This window comes from Saccostrea echinata, unplaced genomic scaffold, assembly GCF_033153115.1.
Source record: "Saccostrea echinata isolate AGI-Se365-2 ecotype Australia unplaced genomic scaffold, CSIRO_AGI_Sech_v1 ptg000054l, whole genome shotgun sequence".
In the NCBI taxonomy this organism is placed as follows: domain Eukaryota; kingdom Metazoa; phylum Mollusca; class Bivalvia; order Ostreida; family Ostreidae; genus Saccostrea; species Saccostrea echinata.
In genome coordinates this window covers 62,211,197-62,226,644 of record NW_026889803.1, presented here as the reverse complement: position 1 = coordinate 62,226,644, position 15,448 = coordinate 62,211,197, and the positions used below count along the sequence as shown (strand labels likewise).

Genomic DNA, 15,448 nt, shown 5'->3' with positions numbered 1-15,448 from the left:
AAACGGGAATAGAAGTCAGTAAAATTACTCTTTTAAATTATTTGAAAAAATATTTTTTCCAATGTACATTCCGTACTTTTTTCATCATTAATACACGAGTCCTTCAGACGACAGACAGACAGTCCATTAACAAAAAGGATATGTGCTGTGTATCCTAATTTTTGGAAAATACCGCGATACAATACAGTGGTACCTCGGTATATTGCCCTCCGTTATATTGCCACCCTCGCTTATTGCCAGGAATTCTTGAAGAACAGATTTCCACCTGTGTTAATACACCCGTTATATTGCCAACCCCGCTTATTGCCATCTGCCATTGGTTTTGGGAAACAAAAGGTCAAATTGTGTAAGGAAAACCCTCGGTAACAATGCCAATTATCTAACGCGTGTCGGTAATTTGGACAAATCACCCTTGCTTTGACAGTGGTTGCGGTGAAGCGTGACTGGCTGGACAAGGAATTTAGCTAAATTAAAGATAATCGTTGTATAAAACTCAAAATTAGCAATGTCTTTGGCGTGTGTTTATAAGATAGAAGATTATTTCATCACAATAATGGAAAATAATTTAAATTACGAAAATAAAAAGATTGATCAACATTTGATCTATTTGATTGTAAATCGCCGATTATTGCTTATCATGGATAATGCACAAAACCATAATAGATGCAAAAATTAATTTGTATTCCCTTAGATTAATTAAGAAGCCATTCTATCGATCAAAAAGGAAACCCCATATATCTATTTTTAGACTACTATAGTTCCGCACGTGAAAATATTAGGGATTCAGTTAGCCCTGAAATTTTCTTAAATTGTCGGGCATATATTGGTTTGATTGATAAATATCAAAACAGAATCGGAAGAGAAGTACACAGGTACTAGCAAACATAAGAATACATGTTTAATATAACGGGTTGACGTATTCTGACATGTGACTTACTATTCGTCAGTCATGATGCTTTACAACCGAACTTTTTTACTGATTCAGAAATTCTTGAGACATTGAAATAATGATTAAATCTACTTTCAATTCAGATGAAATTAATGATAATTCTCAAAACCTTTTTTCATACAAAGAGGCCATAACTGCCACTGACATCTTTGTCACCCGGTTATTAAATTCTTAGAGCATGACGAAAGGAAATTGATGTGTTCAATATTCTGGTATTTTATTTCTTTTCAGTCAAAATATTGTAAACAAAACAATAATATTGACTTTTTTCCCCAAAAAGAAATGAGAGTTGTCCCTATACATGTGACATAAATAGATTGTAACTGAAATAAATTACGTAATATATTTATTTTGTTTTGATAACCAAATGAATTGTAATTTAAGGCGAATTCGTTATATTGCCACCCTCACTTTAATGCCAAAATCTGTCTTGGACAAAAGTTGGCAATATACCGAGGTAGCACTGTAGTACCCATGATATAATGAGAACTGAGTATATATGCCATACTTCTGTAACAGGAAAGGGGAAAATGTATGGCTGGACTGGGAATCGAACCCAGGACCCTTGCATCACTAGTCAGGTGCTCTACTGACTGAGCTACTTAGGCCAATATCCATGGCCCAAACCATTACATTCCTCCCTCTTTTAAAAATTGTCTTCACCCTCGAAGACACAACCAAAGTTCTATTTGCCCCTGGCAGGACTCTCACCCGCAGTCCAGGGGTGGTCAATGGCACCAAATGTATCAGGAGAGGAGAAAAATGTGACGGACCAGACCAGGATTCAAACCCAGGTCCCCTGAATCTCTAGTCAGGTGCTCTACTAACTGAGCTATCTGGCCACTGGCAATCAAACCTGTCTGACCCCACACTTCTATATATAGACCTACTTTCAACATTGAACCATGGGTTTTCACATACTTGCGACCTTTTGTATATTTCTTGTATTAAAAAATATTTGTGAAAAAATGTATTGAAATAAAGAACTATGCACGCTAACTCTCCATTCCTGCCTACATTTTACCTCCAATTTAATTCAATACTAATGGCAATTTGGCCGTAAAATTGTTGTTGAATGTAAAGAACAGTTCAATGGTAACTGACTGATAAGTTTAATACCAATGTTAAATAGTTAATTACCCCTAATTCCAGCTCTTTAGATAAGGGGGTAGACAATATTTTTCATTGAAATCAGGCTTTAAAGCATCACCACATTTTAAAATATTCTTGGATATGAATAAATGTTCCTTAAATCTTTTCTTATGTTTTACTCATACAAAATTAAACATATATTATTAATAAAATACAATGTTTTAGTTGTAAACCCCTTTGAAATTGGTGAAAAATTAAGCATTTTTGTAGTTTATTGCCTGTAAACATATGTTTCCCCCCCCCTCCCCCCCCGTGAAACACAAAAAGCTCTGATATGAATTTGTGAAATGACAGTCCATATTACCTGTAAAAAGGAATTTTTGTTTCACTGGGGAAGGAAAGATGTTTTAAAAATATTTTCCGTTTTCCATTGCTTTCTATAGTGAAAAACACGTTTTACCAAAATTATAGAGTTATCTCTCTTTGTTTTCCCAAAGAAAAATTCATATAAATATCAATTGAATATAGATATGAAAAATCATTCAAATGTGTTGACTTTTGAAAATTGACTTGGAGGTAGGCGGGAGAACAATACTATCGTTCGCAGTTCTTTATCAAACTATTCTCAATAGCTTGATAAAGCTAAATTATAACTAATTCAAGTTATACAGCTAAATCAAGAGATGGTGCTGGACCTGTTAACTACAACTGTAAGCAGTCAAATTAAAACAATGACAGCTCCTATTCCTAGGATGAAAGTTTAGTATCCATATATTCAGAAAGGAAAACATGTGAAGACCATTTTCCATAAAAGTAATTAATAATACAAGTTATTCGCGTGACGACAAAGGACAACCCTGCCTTTTCACTTAGTGTTCATTTAAATATTCTTACCTCTGTCTATTTCCACCATTTCCCTAGTCTTTAAAATCTGCTTCTAATTTTTTTTTTTATCAATACCACATATCGATATTCTTTTCAATTCTGATAATAACCATTTATGGACTCTATCTTGTATCTCTGTCCCAACCCAAACCATTTGCCATGTGGTGTAGCGTAAGTATTTATTTTGAGAGTCCGAACATAGTTTGTAAACTCTATTTTGATTGGATTGTATATGTCGGTCGATTAACTTGTACTACAACTGCTTCTAAGGGCTGTTCATTCAGTAGGCCTATCAGAAGAATTTGAGTCGGTTTCCTTTTTTGTCTGTTAAATGCTTTTCCTGGCTACCTTCTTGGTTTGCCAGATAAATATTGTTTTCAAAGTTGATGGAGGTTGTCAACCCGCACCGCCTCCATGGCCGTAGGAACCGGGGGCACGGGGAGCCGTGCCCCCCCCCTCCAGTAATTTTGCCGATATATAGAATACTATAGAAAACATAGCTACTATATGCTTGTGCCCCCTCAATAATAACGTCTGATACCTTTTTTTCTTTTTTCTTTTTTGTTTTTTGTTTTTTTTTTTGTTTTTGTTTTTTGTTTTTTTTTTGCTTGTCAAGGAATTTTGGTAGTTGATAGTGCCCCCAACTGAAAATGTATGGTTGTGCCCCCACAAAGTGAAATTGCTTCCTACGGGCCTGGCTGCCCCACTCTCATAATACGTCAGAGAGATTCGAAAGCCACGGGACCATTCTAGCTATTTCAAAATAGAATGGACACAAACTTGCGACGATGTGGAAAGGACTAGATTATTGCACCTAACCAGGCTCAACGAAAAGCAAAGACGTATGAAACCATATATGTTTCTGCTAATAGTAACTATAACCGAATTAACGGTAAAAACGAATCCCCCCACGCAAAAGTCAAACAAGTTTGACGCGAAGTAAAATAATAACTTAGCAATTAAAAAAAAACAAAATCAAAAGAGAAGAGAGGGGGAGAAAACACCATGTACAAAAACAAAAGCATAAAATTAAAAGATGAAAATAACTCATCAAACAGCTGTCAAATGAAATATGAGATAACGAACAGTAATCAAGCTCACATTCAATACAAATCGGGAGCAGAGCAAACACGGACCTCTAAAAAAAAACAGCAGAGGTGGGATCAGATGCCATGGAGGAGTAAAAATCCCCTGTTGACCGGTCATACCCAACATGTGCTCACTGTAATGATCGGGCAAACGGAAAAAATCAATAAATAATGGCCTAACAATTAGTATGAAAAACGTCAGCCAGCATTTGACTTAATGATAGATTGTATGTGCTAACAAAGTCATTGTATCGACCATATGACCTGCGAAATGATAAACTTTTTTTTTCTTTTGACTGTTGAATTCCCATTTTTAGAAATTCTTCGTACGTAGAGCATATCAAATGGAATGAACTGGGAAATATAAACCCCATATACAGGTGATAAGGGTATATTGCTACATAAGCGAGGAATATTGACGATAGAAAAGTTGAAGTCATTACTCTAATCATAATTAACAGCACATTAATTCTTCAGCCTTTGGCGTATGAAAATATCCATATATCCTAGTTGAACCATCACGTTTATCATAAAGTTTTGTTGTTAGGTTACCATTATTGTCTTTTTCTAGTCAAATACCCAAAATATGAAACAGATGTGTCAGACTCTGTGGTATCTTATTTCAAGTTCACTGGGATATATCGAGTCGACATATAAATTGAAGTAACTATTGTTAATTGATAATTCGCCGTCGATATAATATATCTAAATGTCGAGTTGAAGTCCACAGCAAGTGTCTTCTTCTCGTGTATAATTGTTTAAAATAAAATCTGCTTCATATGAATATAAAAAAAGGTCTGCTAATAACGGGGCACATGCAATGTGGAATGTGGATACACATGGGAATTCCTACAGATTGTTGGAAGACTTGATCTCCAAAAACTACATAGATTTGTCAATCAGAAACTCAATTATCTTTTTAATATCTACTGTAGAGTACTTATGTGTACAATCAGAATGTTTTTAACAAAATAATTTTGAAAAATTTTAATGACCAATGACAACTGAGGTAGTAAATTTACAAGTTCCATTTTTTTTTTTTTTTTTTTACTTTTCTTACAAACAAAGACAATGTTGTTACCTGCTTTGTCAGCTGTAAATCAGATGTAGATACTTAAAAATTCCGAGGAACTTAATTTTAGAAAATTTGAAATCACAAAAATTTCTCAAAATCAATAACATAAAAATTTACGACTTTTCAACTCTGTATACAATTAACCATTCCCCACGATAAATTGAAGTCCAGGCTTTTTGACATCATTGTGTCACCCCTATCCCACCCCAGCCACACCACTCCTCCAATGCACACACATTTTGTCATCTTGCTACACCTTTTGTCAGCTAGCTGTTTTCTGATCCTAATCTTTAAAGAAGGATATTCGGAATATAACAGGCAGCCACGTAGTATCAGGGGGAGGGGGCTCCCCTTTTTTCAAACATAATGTTTTAATTATTGTCAATTTAGTATGAAAATGTTCATGGAGTGGCTGGGCCCCCGCCATTTGTAGTAAAGTCATATCCCCCCTTTTTTTTAAAAAAAAAAAATCTTGTCACAAGTTAGTTAAGTGTTCTAGCTATAAGTGAGTAACTACATTTATATCTGAATTATTTATATAGTATCTGCATGATGAGTACACCAATTGCTTGTATTCTAGTTGTGTTCTACTGTATTATCATGCTTATTATGTTCTGTATGTGCCTTTACCATGAAATTACTGTAATCGACTGGTAATTGTGTTTGTGCCAATAAAATATTTGATACTTGAATATGCCCCCCCACCCCACGAAAAAGAATTTTTGTGTTTGGAAAATTTTCTTTCCAATTTTTTTAAGGGAGGGGGTTCAAATATTTTTCAGGTGAATTCCCCCGCCCCTAGTTCTGTGCCTGTAATAAATGTGCCTGTACATAAATGATCGGCATAGGAAAAAATAAAGAAAGAAAATCATTGAATCAAATTTATTTCTTCTGGAATTCACGCCGAAAAGTATATATTTTTGCTTTCACTGTTTTATCAGGGACCTGTATATTAACAGTATATAGGTCCCTGGTTTTATTATTAAATATATTGAAAGAATATTATTTTTAAAATCTCTTCGATCCGCACACAAGAACGATAATTCGTGTTATTTGACTTACGCATGCGCATCGTATTGATTTTCATTATCTATGGGGTTTTACGTTGCAAATACAGGGAGGACCGCACCCCATTACAGGAAGACAGATAAACTGATGAATGCCGGACTAAAATAAACGATTAAACGGGTCTTTATGACAATTTAAAGGAGGTTTCGATCTCCTCTTTCTCTATTTAATGTAAGTATTTTATGCACGAGCCGTTGTTTGTTGTGAAAGTATGATATTTTAAGGAAAATTTCAAGGAGTGAGTTGCGTGATGAGTTCTCGGTCCATTTCCGCTGTATGTATTCTATGTTTACATGATAAATGTCAACAATTTAATTTGTATTTACATGTACTGTTTATAAGGGATGGTGAGAATTGACAGTTGTTGTTTGTTTTTAAGTTTTATCAAATGTTTAGAGTCCGAGCATCGAAGAAACTGATGCTGATGTAGATGATGTAGCCTCCATCTTGAATGTCGATAATTTTATGCAGGGATGGTTTCACATCCAAGTTACACAAGCTTTTTATGAAAATGACAGGCTTCTACTTAAAGTGAAGCATGGAAACTGGTCAATTCAAATGACTCTATAAATTTTTCCAAGCTATGTCATCCCGTTCTTTGTTTACTTGTTAGTTGTAACATTAAAATGGTATAGGGTGGGGTACTGATGTTAAATGCCGTATATACATGCTAAAATGTGGACATTGAGTATGTACTTGTCATAGAATATTTATTTTCAAACTATCATTGAGATATAAGGAAGAAAAGTTTGATTAATCTTACATTGGTATGTGTTGCATTTGAAAAAGAAGGAATGCTGCAATTGTAAAGGTCAATATTGCCATCATCAGAATACAGAAGATTTGTAGTTGCATTATTTGGGTCCAACTTTTAGGCACTGTGAATGTATTTGTTAACTGAGGGTTGCTTAATAGGCACCTGTAAGTGTCACTGCACTGAGTTACTTCTGTTTTTATTCAAGATTGTGCACCTGTAGATAAATTGTCATCATGAGCAGTGAACTAGAAGCTCTTCGCCAAGAAACAGAACAGCTGAAAAACCAGATTAGAGTAAGTATTTCTTTTATAAAGAAAAAAAAAAGATAAGTGTGGTACAGTAGTGGTCAAGCAGCTTGCTTTCATTCAGCAGAAACACGAAAATTGGTGGAGTGCTATATAAATATTGCAAGTTAATGTTATGACTGAAAGAGGTACCCCAGACAGAAACAGTAATTGCATATCAGGTACATTCTGAATGCTCCAATCCAGCATATAAATAGTAACCAATATTCTAAATAGGAGGGATGAGATGGGTTAAAATTGATTTTCAAATACAGTAGCGTTATGCATTATCAAGTAAAATGAGAATATGTAGTTAAATTTTAAAAAAAAAATCACTTGACAAGGTTGATGAATTGATTTGGAAATAACATGCTTGCCAGTAAGGTTAAAGAGATGGAAAATCAATATGCGACACTGCTTGGGCTCTGACACATGATACCCTTTCTTGCAGAATAACAAATGAATTATTCATTGGCTGCAAACTAGTTCTGTAATTCTGTACTTTGAAAAATTGTTTGATTGAAATTTGATAGAAAAGATCTTAAAATATAAAGCTCTTGTGTTGGTATTATCAGATGTGTTATTAACTCCCATAAAGTAACTCTTTTAATTAAATCCGTCAGATTTAGAATAGTTGTACAAAGTCTCCACTTTCTCATTTATAAATACATCCCATACACATTATTTTATCTGACTTTAGAATATTAGAAACAAATATCATGATGCATGGCGAGAGACATTACTTGATAACAAATCAATAATGTAATGGGTACATAATTTCACATTAAGTATAAGATTTGCATTCCTGAAAATGGTTTCTTCTAAAAAAAAAAAAAATCAAATTTCAACAAAGTAAAGGCTTTTAGAAATGTTATTTACATAATGCATTAATGATTGAAGTTAATTGTGGATATATTGAAAATGATACAGTGAATTTTTTTTTTTATCAGGAAGCCAGAAAAGCAGCAGCTGATACCACCCTAGCTAGTGCCACAGCAAATGTCGAACCAATTGGGAGGATACAAATGCGCACAAGGCGCACCCTTAGGGGACACTTAGCCAAAATATATGCCATGCATTGGGCATCTGATTCAAGGTTAGATTTGATGTAGAAACATTTTACTGTAGAGTGATTAATCTGGATTTGATGAGCATTTACTATACAGTAAGGATGAAAAATGTAATTGAATTGTTTCTTTCTTTTTTTTGCAGGAACCTAGTATCAGCTTCACAAGATGGAAAATTAATTGTATGGGATGGATACACAACAAACAAAGTAAGCTTCAGAAAGCATGCTTGGGTCAATATCATTATACAGCCTAGATTTCAGGAAAACATAAAGAAGCTGGAAGAGAAAATTTCTAAAAATCACATGATTTTATGACCCTTGTTTGCTCGTATTATTTTCAAAGGAAAAAGTAACCTCTCAATTTGATGTGACATTACCTCTAGTAGATATTTGATAGTTTCCTGCTTCAGTGAAAATGTTTGCATTTATTTACCAGTGGTAGAGGTGTTCCATTAAAACTCTTCCTGATTGTCACACATTTCATGTTCACCAAGCTTTATGTCCTGAATTGGTCACATTAACATAACTCTAGTTGATAATGTTATATTCCCACGTAAACTGAAGTGTATGTAAAAATACAGTCTTTATCTGAATATTTAGTTCAGTGTTTGGCAGAGTGTGTATCCTAAAAATAGACCATTAATGTTTTGGTATATTTATACATATCTTGGAAATTGTTTGACATGGAAAAATTTCGAACAGAAATATCTTTTATTCTCCACCAGGTTCATGCCATACCATTACGGTCTAGTTGGGTTATGACCTGTGCCTATGCTCCATCAGGGAGTTATGTAGCATGTGGTGGTCTAGACAACATATGTTCAATCTATAGTTTGAAAACACGAGAAGGCAATGTGAGAGTTAGCAGAGAATTGCCTGGACACACTGGCTACTTGTCATGCTGCCGATTTTTGGATGACAACCAAATCGTTACAAGTTCGGGAGACATGACTTGGTGAGTATTTTTTGGGTTTTTTTTGTGTGTGTATGTGTCAGAATTGTCCAAAAAATACTGCAGATCGTTTTTCTTTTTTTTTTTTGGTTGCATTACTTGCGTACATAATTCTCATTAAAACTATTTGCACGAGTATTAAACAGCTCTTGTAATGATTATATTTCTGATCAAGTTTAAAATGCTGAAGAAAGGAAAACTGCCCAGGGAATCGGTACATATTGAATTAAGTTTGAACATTTATTCTTTGCACACATGCTATATATTGGGTACATTTAAATTAAGTAATGTATTAATTACTGTACATTGGCAAATAATCACGATGGTTTTAATTTCACGATTCATCAATTTTCCGCTAAATAAAACCCACAGTGAATGCTATCATTACTTTTTAAAAACGTTTAAATGCTTATACGAAATTTAAATTAATTTCTTGCAGCGTGAAATTAAAACCACCGCAATTGGTACTTTTTGAGAAATCGTGAAATTTAAACACCGTGGAATTAAAACGACTTACAGTATCTATTTAAGTAATGGAATGATATAAGTTTATTAGTAATTTGTGCTTGGTCTCCTAGACCATGTAGACCGAGTCAGTTTGCTAAACGTATCGCTTGATTATCACCTAGATCATGTAAATTTACATACACATGCAGTCAGATGTAAGCTGCAAGAAAAGCAGACTTCCTGGTATTTTAACATGTACACTTGGGCCAAAGGTAATTGCTAATTAGGAAATGGGGAAGGTAAATTGACTGAAATGGTTATATATTCAATTAGCAAATACAGATGGCTGTGTTTTAAAAAAAATCCCACAAAGCATTTATCTTTTTTATGTGAATTGTTTGCATAAAATTTAGATTAAGCCTGCTTTAATATATATTTTAAAGCATCTTTTGTCATACAAGAAAAGTGAGAAGAGATCGAATAGGAAGTACATTAGAACCTCTAATATTATTTGCACATTAATCCCCTACATTAACGTTGAAAAACATTTAGATCTAGTTATATTCACCATTAAGTCTTGAACTACACACAGGTGTATTTTGGTACAAAATATTCATTGTAGATTTTGTGAAATATGAACCTCTTAAGATTGTCCTGACTTTCACTGAACCACAACATAAGAATTGAGTTCATTATGCCTTTGTATGGAGAAGGTGAAATGAAGTTATGTGGCATCACAGTGAAGAGCACTCTATTGCTGGTTTCCTGTTAGAGTGTATGACTCATTCTATGTGAGTGTGTACCAGAGTTAGCATGTAAAAGCCATTCACAAAATCCCCAAAATAACTGACTGTAGTATATAGGATGTGTTACACACAATATGGCTACACCAAAAAGCTGGGCAGCATGTGGAATGGAGTGGATTTAATAAGACCAATTGATTTTCATGTTCTGCAGATTGACGTGTATAAAAATAAGTATTGATTTTGTCTGCTACTGTTCTTCAGTGGAGAATTATGCTCCAGTATTGATTTTGTGTTGCTATTAGATATGAGCACACATGAAAACTCTCACAAGGTTGTAAGTTGTAAACACATTTCAGACTAGCTTTTAGGATCAGAAATGGAAAGTTGATATTTGTTGGTCAATATAATGTTCAAGCTCTTTATGTGACTGGTACACATTTTCTGCCTTCATAAGCAATAGATATTATCATCCATTGTAGAAAACCATGACAGGTTCATATTTTCTGGATCATGTATATTGTTATTATATGGTCTTTAGAGAATCAGCTTAAATGTAATTCCTAATACCCTTACAAAAACCCTCCCTTGGCATTTTAAATCCACAGATGTTAAGTAAATCAAACGTTTTGTTTAGAATATAATGTATATAAAGTCCTGATTAGGTTTTGATGGAGTAACAGGTATCAAAATAGAATTTTAAATATTCTAAACTGGAGAAACTGAAGTTTTGTATGTCTTATAGAAAATTGAAAAATCATGAATTCTCATATGTTTAATTTCCTTGAAACAGTACTTAGATTTGGATATAAATTTCTTAAAAGGAGTTGAGAAGATTAAACACATATCTTTTTTAACAACAACAACAGACGTATTAGCTGTTTGAAAAACACAGGAAATTTTTAACAACCTTTTTCTCTAGAACCACAGGGCCAATTATAACCAAACTTTCTACAAGGTGTCCTTGCATGAATTGATAGGGATTTGAGTTTGTTCAAAGGGAAGGCCATTTTCCAAGAAATGCTTGGAAATGGAAAATAGGGTGGGGTCATTTAAAGAACCACTGGGTGAGAAAATACAAAAACTCATATCAAGCATCCCCCCCCCTTTGGAGCTAAGGTTGGGCTTGACAACAGTTCAAATTTATTTATACAAGGGAAAATAATTTTTAAAAAAATCTTTTTAGAATCTGTTTTTCAAGAAATACATGGCTTCATTTAGTCATATTGATGTGCAAGCATCCTCATGCACTCCAATATTAATTAAAGGGGATATAATTGCTAATTGCAAATGAAAATTGGGGGGGGGGGATGATGAGTAAAATAAAACAACAGTCTTCTAGAATTTGCTGGTTTATCAGCTTTGATTTTGAAGTTCATTAACATTGTCTAGTGTATTTAGGATCAGGAGCAAATGTTCAATATCTGACAAAACCTGAATTTCCAATATTTCCATATGGGATGCATTTTCTCCAAAGCTTAACGTAGTGAACATGATTCAAATTAAATTATCGGTACTAGTGCTTATTATACTGTAAATTATACAGTAAAATCTCTATTTTCTTTTGTTTATTCATTGAAAGAAACATTTCAAAATATCAGCACTATATAATTCTCATGTATTATGATATTTAATTAAGACACATGATAAATGTTGTAAACAAAGTCATATCTTTAGATAGTGTATTACTCTCGCATTTAAGCGATGCCAATTTTCAGAAACAGATTATAACTGCACTAAAATTTCATGTTTTCATCAGAATATGATGGGAAGAAATTTTGCAAAAGGTTTGACTTTTAAGATTTAACTTTTTATCTCTCCCCCCCCCCCCCCCCCCCCCCCAAAAAAAAAAAACCTTGGTGCCCTATAGTAATCAGTATGTCTATCCGTCTGTTTATGTATGTGATGCATATTTACTACTAGGTAGAATATGTTTAAAATGAAGACATCTTTAGGTGTTTGCCTCTGCTCAATGTTCTATGAATGGGATGTATCCATAAGAGTGAAAAATTTAGTTCTGCATCAAAAAAATGTTTCTTATTAGCAGCAATATTATCATTTCAGTGCTTTGTGGGACATTGAGACTGGTCAACAGACCACAGCCTTCACTGGCCACACTGGGGATGTGATGAGTTTATCCCTGTCTCCAGACATGAGAACATTTGTTTCAGGAGCATGTGATGCTTCAGCTAAGGTTTGTTGAGTCTTTATATGGCTCTGCTTTTATGTATTCTTCTAAACTTCACAATCTAATGTTTTTGTTCTTTTTTCTTTCACACAGCTCTGGGATATAAGAGACGGAATGTGCAAACAGACATTTTCTGGACATGAATCTGATATTAATGCTATCACAGTAAGTTCATTACTCATGAAAAGAAAGCCTTACATGAACATGAAGAAATACAGAAAATTGTTCGGACCTTACTTGGTTGTTTAATTAGATTTATTAGGCTTGATAAATGCTTGGTTTTTACGAATGGATGTTTGATGTTTTTCAGTATTTTCCCAATGGGTATGCCTTTGCTACAGGATCTGATGATGCTACATGCCGATTGTTTGATATTCGTGCTGACCAAGAGATAGGAATGTATTCTCATGACAACATCATTTGTGGAATAACATCAGTGGCCTTTTCCAAGTCTGGTCGTCTGTTGCTGGGTGGATATGATGACTTTAACTGCAATGTATGGGATGTGCTAAAACAAGATAGAGCTGGTAAGTCAGGCACTTGTGTACACAGTGTACAAAGACGTATAGAAAGATTTGAGTTGATATAAATAATTGGTAAGATTTAATCTTAAATTTGTGTCTACAATTCCTTAAATTGTGAATTACAGGTGTTCTAGCAGGACATGACAACAGGGTGAGCTGCCTTGGGGTAACAGAGGATGGGATGGCTGTGGCCACTGGATCCTGGGATAGTTTTCTCAAGATCTGGAACTAGAGGGAACAAACTGTGCTACAGTAACTATCAACTGCGAATTTTCTTCTTCATTCAGTTCTCATGTGAATGATAAAAAAAAAAACAGTGATTTAATGTGGATGTTAGTTATTATTCATCAAGTAATCACACTTTAGGGGGTTTGATAAGAAGGCAGTGAGCGCCTGTTTCATCAGACTGTCTGTGGTACTTCAAGACCTGATGGTAGAACAGCCATGAATCTGTTATACTGGGCCGTGATGACATGGTACCCATCTATGATAAATCCTTCATTGTGGAAATCAGATCTTGTTAATTTTAAAAGTTTTGTGTGTATGGATATAGACGTTTCACATGTGTGCCATGTGATGTGTCCTTTATATTTCTTTCAGAGTAATTATGTGTATGACTGTTAATTGAAAACACTGCTTTGTCTGCCTGTACACAAAAGATGTATTTCTGACATGTGGATAGAAACAGTTATGATCAAATATGTAAGGAGAAGAGTAGCACATTTGACCTTGCATGTTGATCAAACGTGGGAATTTTTATATATACATTTTTTCATTGTTGCAGGAACACATCATGCAACAAATGTTTTAACTTGGTTTTTATAAGTGAGCTTAAGTGACAGATGTTATCCATGTTGTCAGATTGAAATGAACTGATGAGTATGGTAGCCCTTCTAAATGTAGGCTTATGTGTCCACACCATCCCCCCTTCAAACCGGAGCGCTAAATGTTGTTTTGTATCATATATTTAATTAGTGCAATGAATACATGTATATTTCTTTATTTTCTGTGGAAGATGAGCAATTGACTTTGCATTCTCTTTCACAGTTTGTATCAAATTTTTACTTATGAATGTATTTGTAGCATATTTTCATGACTTAAGGAGTTTTAATTTATATCTATGGGATATTTCCCCCTCTAACAACAATCTGTGTTTTATATCTGTCTTGATGAAATCATGAAGAAAATTCAAAATATTGTAACTAAAGTGTGTTTCAACAGTAAAATGTGGTCTTGTTATTGCTGTCAGATATTTATTATATCCGTAAGTACCACTAAGTGAGAAAGCATTGTAACGGTATGGGAGTGATTGTGTACAAGGTTCAAACTGTGTTAGTGATTTGTCATTTGTAGTCCATATATTAAAGTTAAAGTCAGGAAGGCATTATATTGAAAGTTTTAAAGATTATGCATGTCTAATTAGTTAAATACAATATTTTTAAACAAAATAAAATGACCGAACAACTTTTGGGAAATTAGGCATAATCCAGAAAGTGCTTTTACGTGTTTGGATTGCTCTGATTAATGGTATGGAAATTGTATGTACCCCAGGGAGACTGATAACCTCCTAGTTGGTTAGTGTAGGTTGCTTGCTCCATTAATCAGGGGGTGTATTAACTAGTCCTTCACCTATATTGTAATGTATTTCTCGATTGTCAATAAAGCTTTTTTGTCATTGTGTGTTCTTTATTTGATAACATTTGAGCATATGATGTGACCAGTCTTGCAAACTTGCAACAAATAAGCATTTTGTCACTTCTTTCATCTACTAGTACTTGTGTAGATATTGTAAAGAGGGTTGGGTCCAAGTGCAAGCCACAAGATGCATGTTCTTTTTGCATGTGAAGATGGAACTTGAAGGTGAATACACTGTAATAATCATCTGATTAGATGGATTTTAATGCCTGTTAACAAGAGATGTTTTGAACTCTTGTCATTGGCCCAGGGATCCAATTTTTACAGAGGAATATTGGAATCTCATAAAATCAATTCAATGAAATCGAGAGAGAGAGAGAGAGAGAAAAAAAAAAAAAAAACTCAATGCTGTGAGGAGCAAGAGAACAAGCCAAACTATGACCCAGATATAAAAGTCATTTTGAGGGGTTGGACCGAGATCCTAAATACAGGGAAAAAAATTGTGGAACAGAAGAGTGTTGATTGTTTTGATATTGAAGCATCTCAATGTCGAGTGGATTCAACTTTTGATTAAATCATAGCTCTCTTAGGGCCACTTTGGTGTACAATAATGGCAATCTAAATTAGATGTACAGAATGTACAGAATCTGCTACCGCTCCTCAAACATCTAACCACATCCCATTAAGGGTCA

At 34.1% G+C, this 15,448-nt stretch overlaps 2 protein-coding genes across 2 annotated transcripts in view; one reads left to right on the top strand and one right to left on the bottom strand.

Annotated features, from left to right (window-relative positions):
- LOC133171903 (polyamine-transporting ATPase 13A3-like) overlaps positions 1 to 3,020 on the bottom strand; it is a 53,650-nt gene extending 50,630 nt beyond the window's left edge. Inside the window, exon 1 of the mRNA XM_061306698.1 lies at positions 2,936 to 3,020. Within this exon, the coding sequence (XP_061162682.1) occupies positions 2,936 to 2,954 (19 nt within the window). The 5' untranslated portion in view covers positions 2,955 to 3,020. The remainder of the gene's footprint in view (positions 1 to 2,935) is intronic.
- A 3,153-nt stretch (positions 3,021 to 6,173) lies between these two features.
- Positions 6,174 to 14,796, top strand: LOC133171746 (guanine nucleotide-binding protein subunit beta). The gene is made up of 9 exons (XM_061306538.1): positions 6,174 to 6,328; positions 7,120 to 7,207; positions 8,149 to 8,294; positions 8,411 to 8,474; positions 8,993 to 9,222; positions 12,474 to 12,603; positions 12,691 to 12,762; positions 12,908 to 13,124; positions 13,247 to 14,796. Exons 2-9 carry the CDS (start codon positions 7,148 to 7,150, stop codon positions 13,351 to 13,353), a joined length of 1,026 nt encoding a protein of 341 aa, XP_061162522.1. The 5' UTR covers positions 6,174 to 6,328; positions 7,120 to 7,147; the 3' UTR covers positions 13,354 to 14,796.
- The last annotated feature ends 652 nt before the right edge of the window (positions 14,797 to 15,448 follow it).

Bases quoted from the DNA above. Each gene is read 5' to 3' on its own strand.
- LOC133171746 (XM_061306538.1), top strand. From the start codon at position 7,148: ATGAGCAGTGAACTAGAAGCTCTTCGCCAAGAAACAGAACAGCTGAAA. The intron at 9,223-12,473 runs GTGAGTATTTTT...TTATCATTTCAG, and splicing joins AGTTCGGGAGACATGACTTG to TGCTTTGTGGGACATTGAGA. The intron at 12,763-12,907 runs GTAAGTTCATTA...GATGTTTTTCAG, and splicing joins CTGATATTAATGCTATCACA to TATTTTCCCAATGGGTATGC.